Source organism: Muscardinus avellanarius (genome assembly GCF_963383645.1).
Source record: "Muscardinus avellanarius genome assembly, chromosome: 8".
NCBI lineage: Eukaryota > Metazoa > Chordata > Mammalia > Rodentia > Gliridae > Muscardinus > Muscardinus avellanarius.
In genome coordinates, this window is record NC_137794.1 from 525,773 (window position 1) to 545,509 (window position 19,737).

Consider the following 19,737-nt stretch of genomic DNA (forward strand, 5'->3'; position numbering starts at 1 on the left):
GGCTCCCTTGCATCCAGGTGGCCATGGATGCAGTTCTGCCCTTTAGCTGCAGGCAGAGTTGTCTGTGGAAGTTGAAGGGACGTTGTTTTGTCCTGACAAAAGGTTGAGCTGCATCTTCCCACCTTCGTCCCTCTCTCTGGACTGCACAGGAGACTGGACCTGCTGGATCACTCTGCATCTATGGGGAATGCTTGAGAAATAGCTAGATGCTCCAATGATTCCCGCACACTCCAAACCTCTAGATTTCATTTTTGTCAGAAATATAAACTATTTATTTATTTGCTTATTTATTTTATTTTTTGGTACTAGGGATTGAACCTAGTTATTCTACCTCCAAGCTGTGCCCTCAGCTCAGTTTTATTTCTTTATTGGGGACAGGGTCTCACTAGGCTTCTGAGCGCCTCCTTGTGTTGCTGAGACTGGCTCTGAATCTTCCATCCTCTTGTCTCAGCCTCCCAAGTGCTTGGATTACAAGCATGCACCACCACACCCGGCTAAACTATTCATTTAAGCCACTATTGGTATTCTGTGACTTCTCAAGGATTACATGATTTGAAAAAAGTACTCAAGGTTTATTTGAATTGGAAGGGAATAGGAATAGACTCCAGTTATCTCAAGTAATTGAGAAAGTTGTTATAGGAACCCAGGAACAGCCAGGGTCTGGACCAACTGACCTCCGGCCACTAGCCTGGCCTGACCTCCCTCAGCCGCGCCCTCTCCCCAGTCCCCACCTCTGTGCCGCCTGCTCCAGGCCCCTCCTGGTGTTTGGTTAGCGGCCCTTGCTCTCTACTTCTTCTCCTTGCTATCCCCAGGCTCAGATCCCAGGCAGGAGCTGAGCGTCCAGGTGGAGCACACACAGGGTGGATGGCTGTGCCCCATGGGTCAACGCCAACATCCGCTGAGCATGCCTGTCGTTGTACTTGGAAGGGGCGGCACTACACACTACACACTACAGCCAGGACAAGCACTTTTTTAAATTTTTACTGTAACGAGAGCATACACACACCTGAGAGAGAGACACCAGAAAATAAACGCAACTGCCGGGCGTGGTGGGCACGCTTGTAATCCCCGCGCTTGGGAGGCGGAGACAGGAGGATGGCGCTGGTTTGAAGCCAGCCTCGCTGGCTTAAGAGACCCTGTTTCGAAATTTAAAAAATATATAAAATAGGTCTGGGAGTGTAGCCCATAAGTAGAAGGGTTTCCAGGAACCTCAGTACCACCAAAAACAAAAACAAAAAATACCCTGCCGCCATTTTCTGAGCTCGGCGGTTCCCAGCCTCACATGGACTGGGCCTCAGGAGACCCTGCCCAACATGCCCATGTAGACCTCACTGTACCGTGAGCGCGGGACGGGTGCAGACGTGATTTATGGTCCCTTCAGGGAATTATTGCTGCTAATGGGCAGAGCCAGTGTGTGTTTCCCAAGGCGGGAGGGCAGAATCGATGAATGGAGAGTCTTGCCTGGCCGCAGGCCTTCTGGCCTCACATCCGGAGGAGATAAGGGGCTTCCTGAGGCTGAACTAATCGGGAGATTGGAGGAAAAAGAAGAATAACAAACTGCCCCAGATCGATTTCTGGGAAGAAATAAAGGGAAGAGTAAAGAGGGCCGCAGCGAGGGGGTTCTCCCGCACGAGTGAGCCGGGAGAAGGAAGGGCCAGGCTGCCCGCCTCCACCCAGAGGTGATCAGGACAGCCGCCCGAGATACACATCTGCCGAGGCACATGGACGCTCTTGGAGCGAAGACAAGGCCAGCCTGCCCTCGAGGGTGGCGGGCCGGCCCCGCATTCCCTGCGGGCCCAGGCTCCAGCCTTGGGGGAGGCCAGAGGAGGACCCCGCTTCCAGACCTGGCTGCCCCGAACCCCTCCCAGAGACAGCAGCCAGTGGCTGAAGCTGAAGCTTGGACGTGGGCACCGGGCCCGGGAGGCCTCCTCCAGGGCAAGGCTAAGCGTGGGAGCTTGCGGTGCAGGGCTGCAGGTGACACAGGTTTGCAGGTCTTTATCTCTGTTGGGGACCAGAGAGTCTGAACTGTAGGCCTCGAGGCGGCCCAGCTGTGAGGACGGGGAAGCTGAGGGTGATTCCGGGGACAGCGCAGAGCCAGCAGGAGCACAGGCCTGTGACTGATCTTGTCCAGTGGTGGCCACGCTTTATTTATTTTTGGAAGGAGTAGGGTTCCTTTCTCATATGAAGTCTTTCCCTGAGCCTCAATCTGAAGCTAGGTTGAGAGAGGGCTCTGGTGGGGTTTGGTGGAGCCTGCCTGTAATCCTAGCACCGGAGAGGCTGAGAAAGGAAAATCCCAGGTTTGAGGCCAGCCTCAGCAACTTAGTGAGGCCCTCAACAACTTAAAGAGACCCTGTTCAAAATTAAAAAATAAAAATATAATAGGGCTGGAGGTGTAGCTAGGAAGTAGAAAGCCCCTGGATTCAATTTCTAGTTTTGTGACCCCCGAAGAGAGGGCTCTGCTTGAGGGGAGGGCTCCCATTCCCCTTCTCTCCAGCCCCAAGACCTTGATTTTAAGAGCTGCTCTTCAACAGCACCCCAGGCCCATCCTGTCCCTCGCAGCCGCCTTAAAGATATTAAAAAATGCATCCTGACACAGCCTCTGGCTGAGTTGCCCAGTGCAGGTCTGGTGGCTTCTTCCCGCCCTGTGGCTTCGTCACATAGGCAGATCTGCGGTCAGCTGGGGATTCAAGTCTCCAGAGCATGCTCTCTGTCTCTGTCTGTCTCTGTGAGCTTGCTAATGGAAACTAGCTTGGCCTCCCTGGGCTCCTGGTGCATGTCCTGCACTCAGGGAACGCTCCGGGCCCCTCCTGGTCCCTCCTGGCCTCCCCAACCCCGAGCTGCAGCCTGGCCAGGCTGTATATGCAGCTCGGTGGAGCAGCCCCAGGGCTCAGCTCCGTTCCTCTTCTCGTGGGGATCAGTAGCCTGTATTGTCTACTACTGTCTAAAAACTGTTATTCTACATCTAAAGCAGGAGAGTAACTCAGGTCCCTGGTGCTCCATCCTGGCTTCTAGGAGCAGACTCACATACTCTAAGATACCTCTCAACAGGCAGCGAGAAGGGACAGGGGAATTCCGGATTTGGCTGTTTATTTTTCCTGGGTTTTAATTTCTGTACCAGTTGACCATTATTGTTAATGCTTGGTAACAAAACAAACCGCCCTGAATCGCAGTGGTTTATGACAAGAAGCACTTATGTTCATGGCTATAGCTAGGTCTTTGGGTCAGCCACGGTTCTGCTGGCCTGGACTGGGCTTGACTGGGGACCGCTCCAGCCTGGAGCAGGCTCATGTTTGTTCTCTGTAAGTTCCAAGACACAGGCAGAAGGTGAGGCAGCTACCCAAGATACGCTCATCTCAAGACTTCACGGGAGGAAAAAGGCAGGCCCTACCACGCGGTGTGCTCCAGGCCTCTGCCGTGTTTCACTGAACGTCATGCCCCATTGGTCAAAGCAAACCACAGGCCAGGCACCAAACTGCAGGGCAGGGACATGTGCCAACCCACGAGACCCAGCAGAGCTTTGGGTGTGCACTTGATTCCAGATGGTGAAGAACTAAGACTTGCCATTCATGGGCCAGTTTCCCTATCCGCTCTCTGAAAACCCCTTTCTGCTAGATCTGCTAGATCTGAGAAAGCCTCCCTGTGCACGTCCTGTCAAGGGAAAGGTAGCGCTGTCTGGACTCTGGCTGGACTGGGCTGGAGTGACCCTCCAGGCTGCTTTCCAGAAAACATTTAGAAGATGCTCCGTCTGGGCCGGGGTGAACTCAGAGCCTCTCGCTCCCGCGGCTCCTAGAGCCCCGTGCCTGGCCGGAGGCCCTTCGGCGTGCGCCTTGGTTCCTCTGCTTTGCCGAGGCAGCTGGGCTTGGGGAAGGCACACACCAGAGGCCCAGCTGCCCCTGGAAGGTGTGTGTGAACTGGAAGCTTCCTCACCGGTTGCGGCACACACCCTGCTGGTGACCTGCTGAGCAGGTCACGGTGGCCCCATCACTGGCTGTCTGGTTTTCTCCCTTCTCCATTTCCTCTTGTGCCCAGAGACTGCTCCTGCCGGCCTCACACCCTGCGTGGCTCCATAGCACACATGTCCGTCAATAAGGCCTTTGGGTCCGGGAGATAAGGTCTCAGTGAGATGTGAAGTCAATAGACTCTATGTTGCTCTGGAGGGCCCAGGGCACTAGGCGTGCCAGGATCACAGGTGCACCATCTTCAGGATGTGCGTGTGCATGCGTGTGTGTGCGCGCGCGTGTGTGTGTGGAGCCTTCTGGAGCCAGGTGATAAGGGCTGTTTGTTCTTCCCCCAGTTCTACAGAGTTTCCAGATGAAGAAATAAAACAATAGTGGGGGAGAGCGACTCGGAGGTTATTCTAGGCGGGTGCAGGGCGTGAACAGCCCCCACCCTGAGAGGGGACGCTGGCTGCTAACCAGCTGGTAGCAGCCAGCCACAGTTTGCTGCTTTTTACGAGGGGGTTGAACTGGGGACTGAAGCCGGGGGTGTGCCCAGCCTGAGCTACAGCCCCAGCCCTATCTTAGGTTCTCTAAGGGCATAAACCTGGGTGTGGGCTAGGGGGCTTTGTGGGCCTGCCTCGTTTTGAGATTGAATGATTTCATCTCTCTGCATGACTCTTTTACCTAGTCCAAAAGAAAAAAGCCCAAATAAGCCAGTTATGCTCTGTGACCTCCCTGCACTCCCTCCGGGGTCACAGGTCCTATGTCTATAAGACAGAGCCACGAGGAGCACTGGCGGGCCCTTTATTCAGTGAGCCTCATCTCCAGGGGCCATCTCTCTCTCTCCCTGCCCAGCAGCTCTGGTGACCTCAGAGTGACGTCACCACCAGCCCCAGCCCAGTCTCTCTGGGGGCCTCTAGGACCCAGCCTCAAAGAACACAGCTTCTAAGCTGGGCGTGGTGGCACAGGCTTGTAATCCCTGGAACCTGCAATCCTCCTGTCTCAGCCTCCCAAGAACTGGGTTACAGGTGTGCCCCACCACGCCTGGCTGAAGACAGCTTTTCAGTAAAGGCCCCCAGGAAGGGTTAGCCTCATTTCCTCCATCACAGAACTCCTGGGCAGTGGGAAGTGGCAGCTTTGGCTCCAAGGATGGCGAGCGGTCCTTTAGGGGAGTATATACTGTCTGCACGGTCCCGGGGCAGGAAGTTAGTGTTCCAGTGTGTTCCCCGAATCCTAAATCAGGCCAATGCATCCTGGCCCTTGGCGGAGCCCAGGCGCAGCAAGTGGACTGAGGCTTAGGCAGCCTCTCTGGGCTCCCGCTCCCAGCAACAGCCAGATTCCTGTACTGAGCACTGCAGGAGGAGCCGGAGAGGCCGCACACTAAACAGGGGAGCCCAGAAGTGCAGGAGGAGCTACACCACAGTCCTGAACCCACAGTCCTATTTTTAAAAATTTATTTTGAAATAGGGCCTCACTAAGTAGCTGAGGATGGTGGCCAAGCTGAGATCCTCCTGTTTCAGCCTCCCAAGTGCTGAGATTACAAGCATGTGCCACCACACCTGACTAAATTTCTTTATTGCGGTGCCTAACCTCGGGCATTTTGTTGGACGCTTACAGACACCGAAAGGGCAGGAAGCTTTTGTCCCAGGAAGGCACTGGTAGGCCTGTCTAGTAGCCTTGAGACTGCGGGGATAAGGCCAAGACTGGGCCCAGGCCTAGGATGGCCCCTGTGGGGTCTGGGCGACGGATGCGGAAGAGCCTGTGCGCGGCGAATGGGAGAGGGTCGCTGCCAAGAGGAAGGGCGGGCGGTGAGGAGGCGGAAGACCGCTCCTGGCCTTCCTGCTGTCCGCCACCCGCATGCACGCACTCGCTCGGTGATGGATGCGGCTCTTCGGGCCTGGGCCTCGAGCGGCGCTCACACCCCAGCTTCTTGGCAAGAGCCACGCTCCAAGGGAGGGCGAGCTTCCTCACTGGGAGTCCACAAATCACCCATTCTCACTCAGCCTCTTCCTGTTTAGAGAAGGCTGGGCAAGAGAGAGAGAGAGCGAGAGAGAGCGCCTTGGGACCGATAACAAGGGACTGGGGGGCTGGACGGAGGGAAGGGGAGCTCTGCAGGCCAGCAGGATCCCGGAGCCTCCTGCCCCCAGGCCTCCCTCCCTCAGGAGGCGGAGGCCGCTCACCTCACCTCCTGGCGGCTCCAGCCTCCCCCTCTGCTCCCTCCCGGGTGTCAGCCAGCCAGCAGACCCGGGGCGCACCCAGAGGGACTCACGTTTCCTCTGCAGAATGCTCTGCCTGGCCTTGATGAACGCCAGGATGTCAGAGTCCGTCTGGCTGTCCCCGGTGAGGGGGATGGACGAAGTAGGCCTCTCAGGGGTGCTGGGGACAAGGACAGGCCACACGTTACTCTACCCTCGCGTGGAACCCAGAGCTCATCCTCCCCAAGCGCCTTTCCAGTCTGAGTGGCTGCATCTCACCCGGGGGGCTGCCAGCAGCTTCTTCTGTTGTCCCCGCTGTCTGAAATGAAAGGATCCACAGGGCCATGGCACTCCCTGCCCTAAGCCTCTCATCACACTTGGAGTAAAGCTCAGCTCTGCTGGGCTCACACGTGCAATCCCAGTACTTGGGAAGTGGAGACAGGAGGATTGCAGGTATGAGGACAGCCTCAGTAATTTAGTGAGACCCTGTGCAATGTAGTGAGACCCTGTCTCAAAATAAAAATAAAACAGGGCTGGGAGTGTAGCTTGGAGGGGGCCAGGCCAGCGATGGGGGCTGGAAAGGACCCGTGGTCCTGGTTCAATCCCCAGTCACCACCACACACACACAGAAGTGAATAGAAAGGGCTGGGAGGAGCTCGCAGGCACAGTGACCGGCACCCAGACAAGAGCAGGAAACTGTCCTGGCCAGCATGGTCCTGTGGCGCTGACCGGCTCACTACCCTGGGGTCGCCCTGACTTTCTTGAATATCCCAAGCTCCGCCACACCCCCGGCCTCTGCTCAGCCAGCTCCTCACCATCTCCCCAGCCCTACCTTCCCACCAACTGTTTCCCCATCTCTCCCTCTGCACCGTCTTTATGTGACCCCTCTGCCCGCAGAGGTTGTTCTTCTGTCTCCCCTTCAAAATGGAACCATCCTTAGCTTGCATTGCCACAACTTAATAAACAGAAGCCACACCTCCCAGCCTCCTTTGCAGCTCCATGTGGCGATGAGATTTGAAAGTGGAAGTACAGTGTGGGATTCCCAGGAAACCCCTCATAAAGGGATGGGTGTGTGGACCCCCCTGCCCCCGAGTCTTCCCAAAACTCAGAGCAGCGCGCCTGGCTTTGTGGACCCTGGCCTCAGGCCTGTGGTGCTGCCTCAGAGGCCTGAGCTCGGATGACTGGGTGTGAGGAGGCCGGCCTTGCTGGAGCTGGGCTCAGGGACAGGGCTTCTGGGATCCGGTGGGGGGAGGAGTCAGGCCCTGGAGCCCAGCACAACCGCCCTCGCGCTCAAGGACAGGCCATCAAGCTGTCCCGCAGGGGCTGGGGCCTCGGTGGAGCCACCTGGCCTGGATCTTCTCTCCTGTTACTTAAGTAATTCACAACAAGGAGCCCTAGAATTAAGTGCCGGGTGGGGACCCACTGCCCTGGGAGAAATCCCAGTTTTAAGAGTCAGGGCAGCATCCAGCCACCAGAAGGACACTGTGAGGGACCCAGGGGTTCCTGGGTCAGGCAGCGGCTGACCTGGGCTTTGGCTAGCCCCAGGCTGCTGGACAGGGCTCCTTGGCTTGTGTAGGGAGCAGAATGGCGACTCCAGGGCGCACTCTGCCACTCGTGGGCTGTCCCCAAGGGAGCACAGACCTGCCTGGCGGCTGGACGCTGCCCTGCTCCTGGCTGCGCGGGCGGGGGTAGGGCGAGGGCAGGATTCTCCTGGCATTCACATCCCTGCAGAAACAAACCCACAGAGGCAAAAGGTACGGGAGGTCTGCAGCAGAGAAAGCCAGGGTTTGTGCTCAGTGGCTTCATGGGCTGGCTCTGTCCCCCCGGGATCCAGATGTCAGGCCCTAAACACCAAGTCCTGGTATTTGGAGGTTAGGAGAGTGGGCCCTCCTGAGGGTTCGGGTCCTCAGAGGAAGAGGAGAGGAACCACAGGGGCGGGGTCTCTGCAAGGCAGGCGGGAGCCGGGAGGGTGGCCTGGGAGATGGGGTCTTTGGACAAAGCCCTCAGGGATGGAAGGGGACCCTCTAAGGAAACACCAGGGAGCACCCCATCCCCACTGTGTGGGGGTGCAGCCAGAAGAGGGGACTCTTACCAGACGCCGCCTCCAGCTCCGCCAGCACCCTGACCTTGGACTTCCCAGCCTGGAGAACTGCGGAAAGAAACGTCTGTCGAGGAAAGGGCAGCAGCCACTCTGCCAGCGTTCTTCCGGCAGCCTGGGCAGCTGGCGGAGGGCGGAGAGCCCGCCTTGGACGGCGTGCACAGGAGTCCTCTGTGGGAGCAAAGTCTGTGTCGCGGGAAGAGTGGAATAACTGAGGGCCATAACCGTCACGGATGGACTGCTACACAGCAGGCCCACAACAGCGCTGCAAAACATTGTGCCATTTATCCTCTACCCTGAAGGGAAGGAAGGCAGCACCCCATTTTATAGCTGAGGAAACTGAGAAGAGATTCTGATGAGACCGAATCCAGCCTCCTTAGGGCCGTGATCCAGGCCGTGCTCTCAGCCACAAGTTTCCTGCCCCTGAGCATGCACGTCCTTGGCTCGCCAGATGTCTCGGGTCAGGTCGCAGGGCTGTCTGTGTGTGACTTGCCTTGGGCTGCGGCTGAGGACGTTGGGCCCCGCGGTGCCCCCGGGGAGGAGGAAGGCGGGATGCTGTCTAGCCGGCCTCTGACGCCAGTCCCTACTCTGAGCTGTACCGGGAGCTCTCAGGGACGGAGCCCCTTCCTTGCTCTGGGACGGTCCTGCGCAGATGTTGAGTTGGAAGAGCCCTAAGAAGCCCCTGGCCAGAGCCTCCTTCTACCGCTGGGGAGCTCAGGCCATCAAGCCGGACAACTGGCCTTGCCCCCTCCGCATCTCTGCAGCATCCCTCTAAAAAACTCCAGGCCCGGCCGCCAGCTGGTCCGGCCTCTTCCCTGGGTTCAGAACAGTGGGTCAAACAGGAGGGGAAATCAGAGCCTCCCTTGCCCCAGGCCCTTTTCCTAGCCATCTAGAATCTTTCCAGGTGCCTGGGCAGGCTCAGGACCTTGGTGCGGTCAGCGGGGCTGCTGTAGGACCAGAGGTGGCCACCAGGTGGCGGGCTTGGCACGCATTTCTCTGGAGCACTGCGGCCACTTCTCAGGGATTCTAAGGGGGCTCCTGGCACAGGCCTGGCAGAAGGGCAGGAGAAAGGCCTCCGGTACTGCGTGCTGGGCAGCTCAAGGGTGGTCTGGACGCTGTGGCAGTCCACAAGGCACAAATGGCTCAACAGCGCCACGGTTTCTCAGATCCCAAGGAGTGCCCCACACAGGAGGGCCAGGAAGGGCGGGAGGGGTGGAGAGACGGGCAGGGCAGGGCAGGACATGCAGCTGCCCGGAAGCACATGGGCCATCAGCGTCTGTAGCTGGGCCACAGTGCTGGAGGGTGGTGCGCCCCGGGCGCCCTGCTCAGTCTCCATGGCCCCCAGAGGGCGCCACAGCAGGCCTGGTCTGTGGTCAAGCAGCCTGTGCATGGAGCCCTGTCTCCTGATATCCCTTCCGGAGAGGAAGCACAGTGGCTACCAGAGTAAACGATCTCCTTCCTAGTGAGGATTGATAAGCAACACCAGGGAGACTCAGTGACCCTTTAGACCCAAAGGCTCAGTCGCTTCATGGCGGAGGAGATGGGCGCTCATCACCGTGCTCTGGCCACCGGCCTGATGGCAGCAAGAATAAGGGCGGAGGCCACAGGAGGCGTGCTGTTGGCGACCACCCGGGTCACCTGATTGGAAAGATACCGAAATGGCCAGGCTTGTTGGCACAAGCCCGTAATCCCAGTACTTGAGAGGCTGAGATAGGAGGATCGCAGGCTAGAGGACAGCCTCAGCAACTTGGGGAGACCCTGTTTCAAAGCGAAAAGCTAAAAGTGCTGGGGGTGTCGTGTGAAGGGAGAATCCTCTGGGCTCAAACCCCAGTACCCAGTACCACAGCAAACAACAACGCCCCCATGATGCACGGGTATCAGAAGCCCTCTGTATCGGCTCCTCATGCAGGGAAATAGGCTCCACCCGTCCTCTGTGGTGTTGTGAGAGCTGTTCGCCTCCCCTGAATCCTCCGCGGGCGTCTACCCTGTGTCCTGCAGGCCCCTACCCTAGGAGAGTCCCCGGTCCCCTCCTGCCGCTCCGCTCTCCCTCTTCAGGGGAGGCTGAGGGCACTGGTGACCTCTCGCCTCGCTGCCGAGGCCGCAGGTCTGCTCTGGCTTCAGAGCAAGGTGATGCAGGGTGTGTGCTTGGGCAAGCTCTGCGCCGCGGGCCTGACCATGCGGTTAGCCAGCTAGAGCAAGCCATTCCCCGAGGCAGGGAGCCTCCTGGTCTCTGAGTGGGGCCCGGTCTCCACTGACCTTGTGCCCGGGAGAAGCTGGGGCTGGCGCTGCTGGGGCTCAGAGGTCTGGGGCGAAGGTTTCTTGTGATCCAGTGCGTTTGTTGCTGGAGAATTTACCTGCTGGCCCAAGGAGGAGGTCCAGTGTTAGCTTAAATCTAATAACATGATGAGATGCTGTTAATGTGATTCTTAAGGAGAAAAGACACCTACAAAAGCGGGCTTATGTAACGGATATGGCAAAAATAGATCCAGACACAGTCGTGATCATAATGGTGGGCATCAAAACACTGTCTTTGGGTGGTAGCTTCAGAGGTATTTTTGACCTGTTCTTTGTGCTTTTCTATGCTGTGCTGGGGTTTGAACCCAGAGGTGTTCTATCTCCAAGTTACACTCCCAGTATGATTTTATTTTTATTTGAAGACAGGGTCTCACTAAGTTGCCAAGGCTGCCTTGGAACCTGCGATCCCCCTCTCTTGGTGTGTGGCACTGGGGATTGGACCCAGAGGCATTCTACCTCCGAGCCACACCCACAGCCCTATTTAATTTTTTAATTGGAAACAGGGTCTCCCTAGGTTGATGAGAGTCTCACTACTTGCTGAGGCTGTCCTTGAACCTGCGATCCTCCTGTCTCACTCTCTCAAATACTAGGATCACCAGTGTGTGCCACCATGACCAGCCATGTCTTGTCTTGTAGATAGAAAAACGTATAAAATTATCTCTGACAATTCTTTGGAAAGCCTTTCTGTTTTTGCCTCCCCTTGTTCCAAAGATCCTCTACTGGAGTCAGGAGCACTTCCCGTAGGGAGCAGCCAGCCATCGTCATCGGCCCTGGAGTTCTCTCGTGCCTCCAATGGACATGGTGAGCAAAGCTACCGCCACGGCTGAGCTGAGTCTTGGCAGAGGGCCTGCAGTCCTCCTGTGGCTCCTGTGAGCAGCTGGGGGCTGCTGCTCCTGCCTGCCTGTCGGTCTTCCTGGGAGCTGTCCCAGAAGTTTCTCCCCGGTCCGTTTTGACAAGGTCTGAGGCGGTCTACTGCAGCCCACTGAGTCACAGGGAGCGTGGACTTGGATACAGGGTCGCCTCCAGAAAAGCTCAGGTGTTGGGGTGCAGACCTGTCCACTGGTGCACTCACTGAGTCCAGCGCTAGCCTCATCACTGCCTTCACCCACTGATGGATCACTACTCTGAGTGGATTGTGGGTGGTGGCTGTGGGCAGGCGGGCTGGCTGGAGGGGGTGCGTCACTGAGGGTGTGCCCTGGCACCCTGCCTGCCCCGGTCGCTCCTGTCTCCTCTCACTTCCTCCGCTTCCCGGGGGTCATGGGCTGAGCAGTTTTCCTCGGCCTCGCCCCACTGCCTTGCTGTCTCTGCCTCGGAGCTGCCGGATGTGAGCCGGGTGAGCCTTCCTCCTCCAGGCTGTGCTTGCTGGGTATTCTGGGCACAGGCAGGAAACGTGGGTGCAAGCAGCTGTAGAGGTGGCTAGCCGCAGCACAGGCCCGGCTCCCTGCAACGGGGCCCCCTGCCCACAGCGTAGCCCGGCTCCCTGCAACGGTGCCCCCTGCCCACAGCGTAGCCCGGCTCCCTGCAATGGGGCCCCCTGCCTTCCCAGCCGCAGGCCTCTGGCACCGTCTCATTCATTGCTGGTGTGACATCCATGTCTCGGGGCACACAGAGCTGAACCCTCGGTGGCTCTGGCTTCACTGCCTAAGTGGTGAATTATCTACCTCTGCGCCTCGTCTGGACCCTCCAGAGCTGGCCTGGGAGACCGTGGTCTGCTGTCGGTGGTTGAAGGCCACGGGCACCCGCTGAGGCCAGAGCGCCTCTCCTCCTCCCTCCTGGAGGGGCCTGGCCCTGCAGCCCACACACGGAACCCAGGGACTGCGATGTGGAGGACCAGTTATACCCTTGCTCTCCTTGACTCCCACCTGGAGTTAACCCGTACAGACGATGACCACAGCGGTGTGAGTGGTTCCTGTGCCCTGTCGCCAAGTTAAGTCATGCTCGTTTTCATGTCCTTATGACTGGTGCAGAGACCCTGAAGTCTTGTGTCCATCACAACTTTGAGATTATAGTTATATACATATTTGCAGAGCTGGGGATTGAATCCAGGGCATTATGCCCTCAAGCTACACCCCGAGCCCTATTTTTAATTTTTAATTTTGAAACAGGGTCTCACTAAGTAGCTGAGGCTGGTTGTGAACTTGTGATTCTCCTGTCTCAGCCTCCCAAGCAGTGAGATTACAAGTGTGCGCCACCACGCCTGGCTTGATAATACTTTATTGGTAGTAAGACATCTAGACCTTATTAGTACAGGTAAATAGCAGACGTTGTATGCCATAGCTCTTCCACTCTTCTAGTAACTGCATTCAGTCTTGGTGTTCTCCTGTGTATCTAATTCACCCCGGCTTCTCTACTGGCCGCGCACCATCTGGTGTGGGTCACTGGTGGCTCCTGCCCTCCTCGCTGCCTGTGCCTGGTCTCTAAGGGGAGGGCGCAGCCCGGGAGGCGAGCACTGAGGGTCCTGCAGCCACTAGGGGGCGGACAGTGTGTACTTTGTCACTTCCTATCATAAAGGAGGAGTTACCCGAGGACAGCCAGAGCTGCAATTTCATCCTAACACCTCTTAGGGGGTTATTTCAGGCTTCCACAGTATTCCAGAACCTTCCAGGAATGTGTCTAGGAAATATGCAAAAACATACCTACAAATGTGTTTTGAGTGAAAAACTAGAAACACCTAAATAGTCAAGAGCAGATTGGTTAAATAAATTAAAATGCATCCATGTGGCAGAGCCGCCAACAGCCAGGACTGATGGAGAATAATTACATGAGAGAAACAGTCATTCTAAACAAGAAAAGGAAAAGCCACTGTGATCCTCGAAAACCAATATCATTCATTTTTGTGAAAACATATTGATGTATAAACAAAGGTAAAGTGGTACTATATAAAACCAGCATGTTAATATTAGTACCCTTCAGTGGAGGGATTAAAGTGATCTGTGCTTTCTCTGTATTTTCTGTATTCTCTGAGATTTCTATAATGAACACATAGATATGTCTGTGTACTATGAGCATGGGGCCAGTAGGGCATCACAGAGGGCCTTCCACAGAGCAACGGTGGCAATCCATTGCCGAGGGAGCCACCCCCAGCCCTCCCACGGGCCAGGCGCAGGGCTGCGAGCCCGCCTTGTGTGCGTGCGCCACACTCAGGTGGGCTCTGGGTCCATGAGCCAGCGCTGAGCGCGGGGTCCTCCCCTGCACCCTGGCCCCTTCCCGCTGCCGTACCTGCAGGTTGGTGGCCTCCTCAGCCCACCAGGCTTCAAACTCTTTCTGCAGCTTCAGCTTGGCTTTGTCCATGAGCAGCTGCAGGTGGTCAATCTCCACCTTCAGCGCCTTCAGGCGGGTGAACATCGTCTTGTACCTGCAGAGGGGTTGGCGGGGAGCACGAGTCCTGCCACTTTGCAAGTGTGCCCCAAAGCCCAGGGGCACTGCCTTGCACCTGGGGCCGGTGGGCGGCCCCAACACCCAGGGACCTGCAGCATGGTACAGGGCAGAGTTGGCATGCTGCCCAGGAGCCTCGGGACCTGTGTGTGAGGTGAAGAATGAGACTCCCCTCCGCAGTGCTGGGATGGAACCCAGGGTCCAGGTGTGCTCTGCCACTGGGCTACACCCTCGTCTGAGCTGCCATTCATCGAGCACCTACTAAGGGGCAGACACACATGCAATGCCACTTACCTCTTCAAACCCTGGGAAGAGCACTCCAGTCTCCTCTCCTCTGCCGCCATTTTTGTGGTTGGCTGTTTCTGTGCTACTGGGATTGAGCCCAGGGACACTCTACCACTGAGCTGTGCTCCCAGCCTTTTTCAGTTTTTATTTTGAGACAGGGTCTCACCAAGTGGCCCGGGCTGTGCTCAAACCTGCGATCCTCCTGTCTAAACCTCCCAAGTGCTGGGATTACAGGCATGGGCCACCATGCCTGGCACCACTGCATGGGTGTGGAACCCAAGGGAAGAGAGGTTACGGACGGGCCAGTGCGTGAAGCTGGTCTGGACTGCGCCCTCCTGCCAGCTCACCCTCACACGGAGGACCCAAGTGCAGTACGCTAGTTCATGCACATCTTGGTTTGGGCCAGAGATTGTCCTCAGGAAACATCCCAACAACTGCAGAGACAATTTGGCTTCGGAGGTGAGGTTCAGACTGGAAATGTGGACCAAGGGGGTCAGACAGGCGCAGTGAAGACACGAGGAGGGGTCAGGGAGAGATGGAGGAAAGCCTGGTGAGGTCCCCCCATGTGCAGGCAGGATCTGACCAAGGCCATGGCCACCAAGTCACGTGTGGGGAGGGGGAGTGGCGTGGGATTGTGGGAGCCCCCAAGTCTGCCCCCACCGCCCTGCACTTTATTATACTGTGCGATTGCAGTGCACTACGAAAAGTATGCTTAAAGAAATAACCAGAGTGAGGGGAGGCGGCAACAAGGCTCACCAAGGGGTGGGGGGCCATGGCAATGGGTGTGGAAGGTGTTCTGGAAGGGGGAGAAGTGCCAGGGGCTTTGTTCTGGGGTTCAAAGTGTGGTGGTCTGCTTGGGGTGCACCCCAGTTGGCATGCTGTGATGCCGTCACACCCTGAGGTGCAGGGTCTCCTGTCCAGGGCAAGGAGGAGTCATCATGCCCAATGCCTTTGTGGGCGAGTGAACCAGCTGCTAGGTGTGGGAGAGATCTCCAAGGCCCTGGTCTGCGCATGCTTGGGGGCCCTCACTCTGGAAGTACAATCATGTGAGGCCCTGCCTGGCGCTGTGGGGAAGGGCAACGCCGCAGGCCTGGACCTTGGTTCTGCTTCTTGGTTCCTCTGGCTAGCAACTGGAGCTAAGACCAGCTGCTCCCTGGCCGGCCTTGACATCCCTGCATCCTGACCTCGCCCTGCCAGGCACTCACTCCAAGGTAGCCTCCTCCTCCTGCAGGTGCCAGCCCCGGCCTCCGGGCTGTCCTTGGGCCCAGGGAGGCTGGCTCAGACCGCAGTGGCCCCAGCCTCCGGGCTGTCCTTGGGCCTAGGGAGGCCAGCTCAGGCCTTGGTGGCCCTGGCCTCCGGGCTGTCCTTGGGCCCAGGGAGCCTGGGCTCAGGCTGTGGTGGCAAAGAGAAGGCACCTTTTCTTTTCTTCCTCCAGCTGCGATCGCAGCCTCTCCTCCTCCACGTCTGGCATCGAGGGCACGGCCGTGTTTTCTGAGATTCCTGTGGAAGGAAGATGCCAGCAGGTTATTCCCAGGAGGAAGGAGGGCAGAGGAAAGGCACGGCGGGGAGGCGGATGGCAGAATTCACGTGCGTCTCATGAGGAGGAGGACCTGCAACTGCCTTGGCACCTCTCCTGGCTCCCTTGCCTGAGGGAGCTCCCACCACCTCTTCTGAGCCTCTTAACTGTGTGGCCCAGGGAGGACGTGAGGCAGGACGTCCCGCCCTCGGAGGAGCACTTCACAGACCAAGAAGGCACCCCACCAGCACCTCGCGCCATGCAGCGGGCTGCGAAGTTTCCTGGCCTCAGGATCCCACCTCCTGCTTTCCCCTCTCTCTGAAGCAGCGATCTCAAGCCCGATCAGCCCGGGTGGTGTTGACGAGCCCCAGCCCTGCTACACATGTCAGGCAGGACGGGCCTTGGGGACCGGTCCAGCTGCTTTCTGGACATGATCAGACTTAGTTCCTACAGTACTTATTCGTGACCAGTTTTATTCCGTTTCACCTATGAGGACACTCAGGGTCAAGGGGCGAGCCTGCCCAGGTCATGTGGGACTTTAGGCACCTGGGTCTGGGTCCAAATTCGTTTGGTTGCAAGAGTTTGGGGGGGGGCAAATTTTTTCTTCTATAACACTTATCTTCTTTTATTTTTTGATGCGTTCTCACTGGTGTGTTACAGTGTCACATGGTAGTGGAAATCGTGTTGGCAACACCGGCAGTGGTGGAGAGCTCGCTACCCTGCCGCGTGGCTCGCTTCACCGCCGACGGCGCTGCACCCCAAGCTGGGCCTGCCCATAACATTCCGCGCCAGCGCTGCCCCTTTGAAGAAGCATATGCTATGTTCTTCCTTTTAATCTGATGTTCTTTAACCCTCTGAACAGCGGCCACGGCAGCAACGGCCTGTGTCCGGAGCCGGCTCAGGAGGCCCTGCTCAGCTCCTTCTCCAAGGCCGCAGCGGCCTGGCTGCTAACTAATTAGCTTTTGTAAAGGGCCCGTACATAATACTCCAGAAGGTCTGAGAGGTCGATAAGGACTCCTCCGAGCTTTCCAAACAGGATGACACGTTTCTACGGCAGGTGGTCCCGCAGTTCCCGCCGAGCTCCAGGGGCCCTGGGCAGGAACTACTCACAAAATAACCCTGCCGGAGTGGAGCTGCCGTTCTCTGCGAGTCAGATCTTCAACCAGAGAGGCGCACACGTGACCTACAGCCACACGGCGTTAGGAGGTGGAGCTGGGATTGGAACCCGTCGGTTCTGGTTCCCAAGGCTTGGTGTTGCACAGGCTGCCCTCCCCACCGTGGCTGGCCACTACCCGAGCTCAGCGTGGGGACTTGGGGCGGTGGGCCGAGGGCACCTGTTTCAGAGTGATTGCCCTTGGCCCCAGTCTCCGTGTGCGTGTTTCCGGGGTCCAGCCACTGAGCCCCCTCGCTTCCCCGGTATCATCCTTCCCCGCCGGCTGCCGTGCCGATGCGTTAACCACATCCCTCTGTCACCGACTCTACGCACGCTCCCAGGACCACGATTCTCTGCTCTCTCCCAGGGGCCATGTTCTCTCTCTTTCTTGCGCTGAGGCCTGGAAAGTGTCTTATCCATCATCTAGGTAGGAGACATCAATTCCCAGATGCCCCACAGCAGCCACACTGCCATGGGCCAGGCTCCTCGAGCCACAGGCACAGGAAGCCATGTGGGCAGGGACGGGCTTCCATTCCTTGGGTCCCCTGTGCCTCGTCAGACCCTGCAGACTCGATGCCACGCATATGTTCTGGTCCTGTCTTCTAGAAACCGCCACCCTCTCTGAATAGCACACTCACAGCACAAGGACTTCAAAGGGACCATGTATTTCCTGCAAAGGTCAAAAGGGGGCTGTCGTCTAGCCTGATAACAGAAGAACTAGGAATCTTCTTCCTTGTAAAACTTTTTGTGGAACTGGGGATGGAACCTCGGGGAGTCTACCCCCAAGTTACACCCCCAGCCCTTTTAATTTTGAGACAAGGTCTTGCTGAGTTTCTGGGAGCCATGCTAAGTTGCTGAGGCTGGCCTTGAACCTGTGATCTTCCTGTCCCAGCCTCCAAGTATCAGGATGACAAGGGTGCACCACCTTGCCTGGCTTGTAAACCTTTTTGACCCTGCACAAGGGCCATCCCTGAGCAGTTCAGAGCAGCCTTGCTTGCGGTGACCAGCTGTGTCCTGAGGTGGCATTGAGGCTGCTGGAGGTGCTGGATTCGAGGAGGGGGATCTCACAGGCCTTGTGAAGGCGGAGGGGATGAAGGGTAGGCAGGCCTTCCTCGTGAGGCTGAAACATCCCGGGCATGACCGTAGAGCCCTCATGCAGGAGACGAGATCTTGTCCTGCCTGGAGCTGGTTGCTGATTCCATGGTGTGTTGAAGGTGCCATGGTGCATCAGAGTGGCAGGCAGCTGGCAGTGTGGGTGCCAGGCCCAGGGGGCAGCACCCAGGGTGAGCGCCAGGTCCGGGGGTCAGTTCCCAGTGTGGGCGCCAGGCCCAGGGGGCAGCTCCCAGGGTGGGTGCCAAGCCTGGGGGGCAGCTCCCAGGGTGGGCGCCAGGCCCAGGGGCACAGCTCCCAAGGTGGGTGCCAGGCTCGGGGGGCAGCCTCTCAGCGTGGGTGCCAGGCTCGGGGGGCAGCCTCTCAGCGTGGGTGTCAGGCCTGGGGGCAGCCTCTCAGAGTGGGTGTCAGGCCTGGGGGGCAGCTCCCAGGGTGGGCGCCAGGCCCAGGGGCACAGCTCCCAAGGTGGGTGCCAGGCTCGGGGGGCAGCCTGTCAGCGTGGGTGCCAGGCTCGGGGGGCAGCCTCTCAGCGTGGGTGTCAGGCCTGGGGGCAGCCTCTCAGTGTGGGTGTCAGGCCTGGGGGCAGCCTCTCAGTGTGGGTGTCAGGCCTGGGGGGCAGCCTCTCAGCGTGGGTGCCAGGCTCGGGGGGCAGCTCCCAGGGTGGGCACCAGGCCCAGGGGCACAGCTCCCAAGGTGGGTGCCAGGCTCGGGGGGCAGCCTCTCAGCGTGGGTGCCAGGCTCGGGGGGCAGCCTCTCAGCGTGGGTGTCAGGCCTGGGGGGCAGCCTCTCAGCGTGGGTGTCAGGCCTGGGGGCAGCCTCTCAGTGTGGGTGTCAAGCCTGGGGGGCAGCCTCTCAGCGTGGGTGTCAGGCCTGGGGGCAGCCTCTCAGTGTGGGTGTCAAGCCTGGGGGGCAGCCTCTCAGCGTGGGTGCCAGGCTCGGGGGACAGCCTCTCAGCGTGGGTGTCAGGCCTGGGGGGCAGCCTCTCAGCGTGGGTGTCAGGCCTGGGGGCAGCCTCTCAGCGTGGGTGTCAGGCCTGGGGGGCAGCCTCTCAGCGTGGGTGCCAGGCTCGGGGGCAGCTCCCAGGGTGGTTGACAGGGTGCTGAGGAGTTCCTGGGTCCCAGCCTCTGTGCACGAGCATTCTGCCTCACAGGCCAAGAGGTCAAACCTCGGAGTGCCCAGGAGGCTTGTGCGATGCACAAAGCTGTGGGTGGTGGGGCCGTGCCTCGGCCCAGTCTAGCCACTCACGCAGCAGCTGTGTATTAGGGTTCACGTCCAGAGGTGACGTCTGCTCAGTGCAATGCACTGTCTGCCACCAGGAGCGCCCGGGCGGCCTCCAGCCCCAGGCTGGCTTCTCAGGCCCTCGGAAGAGCCCTCGGCCTGGAGTGCCAAGGGAAGGGAACAAAGGCAGCTGAGGAGGGCAGAGGAGGCCGTGGGCTCCTGCGGCCCTGGTGAGGGCAGGCCCTCCAGACACCTGGAGCTTCGTCTCAGGGATGGTGGCTCACAGCGGCCGCAGCCTGTGTGGCCTGAGACCTGCTCCTGGCCGAGGACAGTGTGGCCCCAAGCTGGCCTCGGCTCTGGTTTCGCATGTTTGGCAGCTATCTGCACAGGGACAAGAGCTGGGAAGGCCAGCAAGAAGTGGGCTCCTGCCCTGCCCTGCTCCAAACGGAAAGGCCTGGGTATCTCCTCCCCACCTCCCGGCCCAACCCCATGCTCCCCACAGTCACGCCAGGTCTGAGACGAGCGGAGCTCACCTCTTGGTGTCTCAGCTGGGC

The 19,737-nt window shown here is 58.5% G+C and overlaps 1 protein-coding gene across 1 annotated transcript in view; it reads right to left on the minus strand.

Moving 5' to 3' along the window:
- Nucleotides 1–42: 42 nt before the first annotated feature.
- Nucleotides 43–19,737, minus strand: part of KIF6 (kinesin family member 6) — a gene marked incomplete at both ends in the record, with an annotated part of 233,793 nt that continues 214,098 nt past the window's right edge. The window contains 7 exons of the mRNA XM_080700569.1: nucleotides 43–178; nucleotides 1,912–2,065; nucleotides 6,208–6,343; nucleotides 7,792–7,858; nucleotides 10,488–10,585; nucleotides 13,746–13,881; nucleotides 15,602–15,686. Coding sequence (XP_080556695.1) covers nucleotides 43–178; nucleotides 1,912–2,065; nucleotides 6,208–6,343; nucleotides 7,792–7,858; nucleotides 10,488–10,585; nucleotides 13,746–13,881; nucleotides 15,602–15,686 — 812 coding nt within the window. The remainder of the gene's footprint in view (nucleotides 179–1,911; nucleotides 2,066–6,207; nucleotides 6,344–7,791; nucleotides 7,859–10,487; nucleotides 10,586–13,745; nucleotides 13,882–15,601; nucleotides 15,687–19,737) is intronic.